This window comes from Zerene cesonia, unplaced genomic scaffold (assembly GCF_012273895.1).
Source record: "Zerene cesonia ecotype Mississippi unplaced genomic scaffold, Zerene_cesonia_1.1 Zces_u001, whole genome shotgun sequence".
In the NCBI taxonomy this organism is placed as follows: Eukaryota; Metazoa; Arthropoda; class Insecta; order Lepidoptera; family Pieridae; genus Zerene; species Zerene cesonia.
Genome location: NW_024045131.1, coordinates 476741 through 483094, shown reverse-complemented (window position 1 = coordinate 483094; position 6354 = coordinate 476741). Strand labels below are relative to the sequence as shown.

General features: G+C 37.2%; 1 protein-coding gene across 1 annotated transcript in view; it reads left to right on the top strand.

Moving 5' to 3' along the window:
• The window catches only part of LOC119838062, a 42967-nt gene that overhangs the window by 29307 nt on the left and 7306 nt on the right, over nt 1-6354 (top strand). Inside the window, exons 11-19 of the mRNA XM_038363869.1 lie at nt 46-168; nt 794-909; nt 1698-1789; nt 3233-3368; nt 3856-3973; nt 4442-4529; nt 5209-5318; nt 5514-5645; nt 6189-6347. Coding sequence (XP_038219797.1) covers nt 46-168; nt 794-909; nt 1698-1789; nt 3233-3368; nt 3856-3973; nt 4442-4529; nt 5209-5318; nt 5514-5645; nt 6189-6347 — 1074 coding nt within the window. The remainder of the gene's footprint in view (nt 1-45; nt 169-793; nt 910-1697; nt 1790-3232; nt 3369-3855; nt 3974-4441; nt 4530-5208; nt 5319-5513; nt 5646-6188; nt 6348-6354) is intronic.

Below are 6354 nucleotides of genomic sequence, written 5' to 3'. Positions count from 1 at the left end.
AATAGGCTAGGATTAATTAGTATTATTAAATCTTTAAATTAACAGCAATAAAACAAGCATTTGCCGCGCACGCGGAGTTGCTCAAGAAATCACGGGAGAAGTCGCCCAACACGACGTGCGAGCACTGCCCCATGTTGTGGTACCACAGGCTGTGCCATGATGTCGAGGGTGAGTGTGGGGCATGGGGCAAAAGCATCTTGTGTGGGACAAGATTGAAAAAAACTTGTGAAAATGTAATCTATTGATGAAAAAATAGTTTTTCGATGGTTAGTATTGTGGGGTATGGGCCATTGATATTATGATCAAAAATAATACCTTCAGCGTCTGGCCGTTATAGGCACTTGACGGTTAGTATTGGGGGTATGGGGCGTGGGACGCTATTATTTTTGACAATTATGACGAAAAATAATACCATTAAAGCATCTGGTAAATGTGTATGACGTTTAGGGGCATGGGACGCAATTATTTTTAACAATGTTAACTAAAAAATTATACATTTTAAGCGTCTGGCGGAAGTTGTTGCCTACAGAAATGGTCTAGCATATGATAGACCAGACGCACCCGGCACCGCCTGTATATCAAGCCTCCTGTTTTATCCCAAGGGAGCATTTTATCGGGATAAAATTTTCCAATCACCCAAGTCAGCTCATATCCTGTCTGTATACCAAATTTCATCAAAATCCGTTCAGTAGTTTCAGCGTGATTGACGGACAAACATCCAAACAAACTTTCACATTTATAATATTAGTGTGAAGTGTGATCATTTATTTTTTATCTGTACAAATCTTCACAGGTATGAACGACAAGAAAACCCATGCCTTCATACTCCGTCGCATAGAAACCTTGCCTGATGATGAGCAGGATACCATCATCACCAAGTACCAGGGTGGGACGAATCACATCTTCGAGGCTAGTATAACATATGTTTATTTATAAATTAAAGACTTTTTAACGGTTTTTAAACGCGATTTATTCATTATATTATTAATTTGTCTCCCCGTGACCACGCTCGCTGTAAAGTATTTGAAACGTCGGGTTAATAATATAATGAATAAATCGCGTTTAAAATCCGTTAAAATGTCTTTAATTTCTAAATGTATAATACTCGCGTAAAATCAAACACAAGAAAATATTATATGTATATTTATTTTTACACAGATCAAATATTAAAATACAGCTTATATTAATGTCAGTGTAATGAACTATAAATATTTTTCGATTCGACTGTATGTTCTTGTGTTTGTTATCTCATAACTTCTTACTGGGTGAACCGATTTTGATGATTCTTTATTTATTTGAAAGTTGGTGCCTCCTATGTGGTCCCATTTAAATTTAATCTAATTTTGTCAATTTGAAGGTAGTTTAGTTTTGTTTTTATTATTTCTTATCTCTTTTATGATGTATTTAATATATATTGAGTTAAATTTTAATCAACACGCTGACAGACTGTCCAACTTTAAAAATTACTAGCTTTTGCCGGCGGCTTCGATCGCGTTGAATTCGGAGTAATTTAATAGATGTTATCATGCATATAAACCTTTTGAATCACTCTATCTATTAAATAAAATCCCATCAAAATCCGTTAAAGATATAAAAATATATATACACATAGAGGCAGAAAGAGAAAGCGACTATGTTCCATACTATGTAGTGATGCTTTAAAATGGATGTGTTCTACCATCCATCTATCTTAACAGGTGAGTGAACATAACGCGTTTCTGATGATGCTGCTCCGAGCGCACTGCGAAGCGAAGCAACAGCGACACGTCCACGACACCGCTGAGAATAGGTAATACACGCTGAGAATAGGTAATACACGCTGAGAATAGGTAATACACGCTGAGAATAGGTAATACACGCTGAGAATAGGTAATACACGCTGAGAAAAGGTAATACAAGCTGCGCCCGCGGTTTCACCCGCGTAAGTCCGTATCCCGTAGGAATATCGGGATAAAAAGTTGCCTATATGTTATTCCAGTTGTCCAGCTGTCTACGTACCAAATTTCATTGCAATCGAATTAGTAGTTTTTGCGTGAAAGAACAACAAACACACACACATCCTTACAAACTTTTGCATTCATAATATTAGTAGGATTCCAACTCAAACTCAAACTCAATTGCTTTTCATTTATTTTTTATGTGGAAGTCGAGCATGCTTCGGCACAAATTGGGCCATTGTTACATTTGGCGAAATCTATACTAATATTATAAAGCTGGAGAGTTTGTTTGTTTGAACGCGCTAAGCTCAGGAACTACTGGTCCGTTTTGAAAATTTCCTACAGTGCATAGCCCATTTATTGAGGAAGGCTATATATGTACCACGGGCGAAGCCGGGGCGAACTGCTAATTTATGATAATATAACAAACCAAACTAATAGCAAACTGTTTTTAAATTTATCTCATGCATTACAATCCTCACGGTCACTTGTTCGGCACAGTGGTTAACGCGAGAGCGTTAGAACTGAAAGGTCCTGGGTTCGATTCCCGATGGGGACGCAAAAAAAAATGTCTTGCCCTGGCAGGACGCAGAAGGCTGATCACCTGCTTGTCCATAAAGAATACCGATCAGTGAAACATCATCATTCATGTATATCATCTGCCCCATACCCCACTAGGGGACACGGGACTTCACTTACTTATTCCGATCCTCGACCAGACGCTTTAAACATATATAAGGTACGCTTCATGTAGGAAGCGTCTGATTCAGTAGTATGAAGACTAATTTAAATTAAATTAAAAATGTATAACTTCAGATAGCCTACTATAGCATTAATGAATCTAGGGCATAAAAATCCATGGATTCTTTCGCTTAAGAACCACAGGACAGTTCTTTGGCATTATTATAATGATAAACATTGATATGATTGGAAAAGAATAACTACAGAGTCGCTTGCCGGCTCTTCTCTATAGAAACTGCCTTCCGAACCGGTGGTAAATGTTATAACTGTGTTATGACGATGCAAAAGTGCTTCTAGAAGTCTAATTGAAGAACTAAACTGTTTTTGTTTGAGTTTGTTTAAAGATAATGATTTTAGCGTCCGGTTACTACCAATGAATGTCATGACAATCCGTCTAGATTTTCTGTGATTTCTAGAAAAGTCTTTTAATATGCTTATCTTCTTCTCAATAGCACATTATGAAGCAAAATACAAACACAGACGTCTGTCAGATCACTAAAATAGCGAATTCCACGTACACAAATGCTTTGAATCAAAAATTTCTGCACTTTCAGATCAGAATTCCTCAATCAGTACTTGGGCGGCAGCACGATATTTATGAAAGCGAAACGATCCCTATCGAGTGGATTCGACCACTTGTTGAAACGCAAACAGAGCAAGGACGATGGGCTGTCTCCTGTTATGAAGAAGGTATGTGTGTATTTCTTGGCTAGAAATGGCTGGACAGTTTTGTATGTAATTGAGAATTTTAGGTGTATCAAAACTAGGCTTTTTAATTTCTTTTATGGTCCAACAGCATGTATACGATATCATAACTCATTGCCAAAACAGATGGAGAAATACTGAAGGATAAATTAATTTATCTTATAGCTTGAAAGGTCCAGTTACAGGTGCCTCTTAAAAACACCATAAATCTAGACTATAAACATCCGTACTCGATTCGTTCAGATCCAAACAGCCGTTTTGCAACAAAAAATCACACTGATAGCTTTAGCCCGTCAGCCCGTTCTTCCTCACCCTTCCCAGTCCATTCCTCTATTCCCGTAGTCAATCCTTTCCTTACCCCTCTCTTCTCCAAGCGGACAGCACATCCGCAGAGGCACTATCTCCGCTCTGTTCATGTGGGGGTGGTCATAAAAAACTGGTGATTATTCTAATCAAGAGATCATCATTCCAGGATCCATCACCGAAGCCACCACCGCTGAACCTCGAAACGTCCTCCGAGCCCAACCACACTGAGCTGCTATCGCCAGACACTGTGCGCTGTAAGTCGCTATCACCTGCTGTTATGAATGGTGAGTCAGCATAAACCTATAACGATATTAATAATATAATTATCAGCCTCATGTTCCCACTGCTGGGACACAGGCGTCCTATGAGGGTTCAGGCCACAATCCACCACGCTGGCCAAGTGCGGGTTGGCAGATGTCGTCTGACTTTCTAAAAAAAATACATAGAAAAGATCAATACGACACAAAATACCATAATGGGCGGGTTTATAAGTGTGCATTGATCTCTACCACGCAACCACGTTGCAAATGTGGAAAGGCGATATATGTTGGCATTGTTTTTATAAAAATGTAATCTTTTCTATTCACCAATTGTACCAATAATTTGTACCGATGTCATAAAAATAAGTCCGACAACAAATAATAAAAAAAATGTTTCTGATGTTATCCGTATAAAATTAGTGCACGTAGAAGATAACTGTTTAACAAAAAAAATAATTACCTCATAAAATTTATATGTATGTCTTGTTTCAGAGCAAAATACACCGAAAACGCCTCCAATTGAAGACCAAACAGATTCCAAAGATAACACGCCTACTGTCAATTCTCCTATGATGGACATGTGAGTATATTACAACATTTTAAATGGGCCAGTAGTTCTGTGTGTGTGTCTCTTCTTTCTTAACTATTGAACTGATATGGATAAAATTTTGCACAGATCGTAAATGTGCCAGTAACTCTTGTCTCTCTATCTCTATCTCTTCCTCTTTTTTCTAAACTCAATAGTTTCAATAGTTCAATGAACTGATATGGATAAAATTTTCACAGATTGTAAAAGAGTCAGTAACTCTTATCTCTCTATTTCTTTCTCTTCTTTCTAAGCTATTGATTAGTATGAAATTTGACATAGAGATAGTTTCATATCAGAGAAAGGACAAGGACAAATTTTATACATACTCGTATTCGTCATTATAATAAGTTTAGTAAACCATCTATAAAAATGAAATTTCAAAGATTCTAGCATATATAGAGATGATCTTTGAACATAGGGACAGATAAAGCGACTTTGTTTTATACTATGTAGTGAAAATATAATACATAGTATTTTCTTGTGTTTGATTTTACGCGAGTATTATACATTTAGAAATTAAACACTTTTTACTTTCTAAATGTCTTTTTACGGATTTTAAACGCGATTTATTCATTGTACAATGATCCGTTAAAAAGTTTTAAATTTTTTAAAAATATACTAAAACATTAATGGTGTATGTCACAGTGACATAAATATAATATTATTTCAGATTCCTAAAAGTGAGTGACTCCCGCCCTCCGCCCTCTGAGGTGAACGAAACTGACACAACTTGGAGGCAGGCTATATATGAGAAGGTCATAAATCCGGAAGTGCATGAAGGTATACCATTAGTTGTAATGGAAATAAGTTGAAATACCTAATGTCTTAAAAATAATGTCTAGTAAATAATAATTTATTAATTTGAGATATTTTCAATATCTATAAAGTTCATGGAGAACTTCAAAAATAAAATAAATAGAAAAAAACATACAAGTGAATTGGATTTATTAAATATCAATGTATATACCATTTTAGGTGACCCTTCATCAACTCAAGACAAACAGTCTGGAAAGCGGACTAAAGAGCAGTTGAGACAACTGTGGAAGATGGCCATCGACCAGACCCTACTTCTGGTTAGGATGGAGAAGGAAAATAATAAACTCAAAGGTAAATATTGCTGATCTGACTTGGTTAAACAAGGGGCACCAGACCAGAAGAAAAAAAAAATTCTTTGAATAGAACGTGATTATTACAGCTGTAGAATTTAATCAGACCAGACGTTTATCAGAACAGTTATACAATACAATTATGTATATATTTGTTTTGTCTGCATAATTTCTATTTTAATTTATCGTGAAGAATTTGTTATTTATATGCTTGCTTATAGACTTTGTAATTATTAAATATATTAAGATGGATTAAAATTTTGTTATTTGTTTTTAACTGAGGCGGATTAAGTGTTTGAATTATTCTCTATATTGTCTGTACCAATTTAAGAAATTTTGCCGTGAATATAACGTTTGTTATAAGATTTATTTCAGTGGGTGAGAGACCTTTCGCTTTTATATAGATTTCCCGGCTATCCGGCTCGAAGGACCAAACTATGCGTGGGCTTAAATTTAAAAATTGACATAATATTCTGCAGAGCGTCTAGTTAAATAGTGAATGTAACACGTGTGTGTACCATTGTACCGTCGTACCGTCGCACAGAGAAGGTGGAGTCGTCGGCGGTGCGGCGCATCAAGCTGGAGTACAGCTCGCTGGGCGCGGAGAGCGGCGCGCACATGTGGGCCGAGCTGCTGGCGCGCGAGCCCGCGCACCCCGTGCCGCGCGTCGACCGCCGCATGCTCGTGGAGGCCGTGCGCCAGGGTGAGCG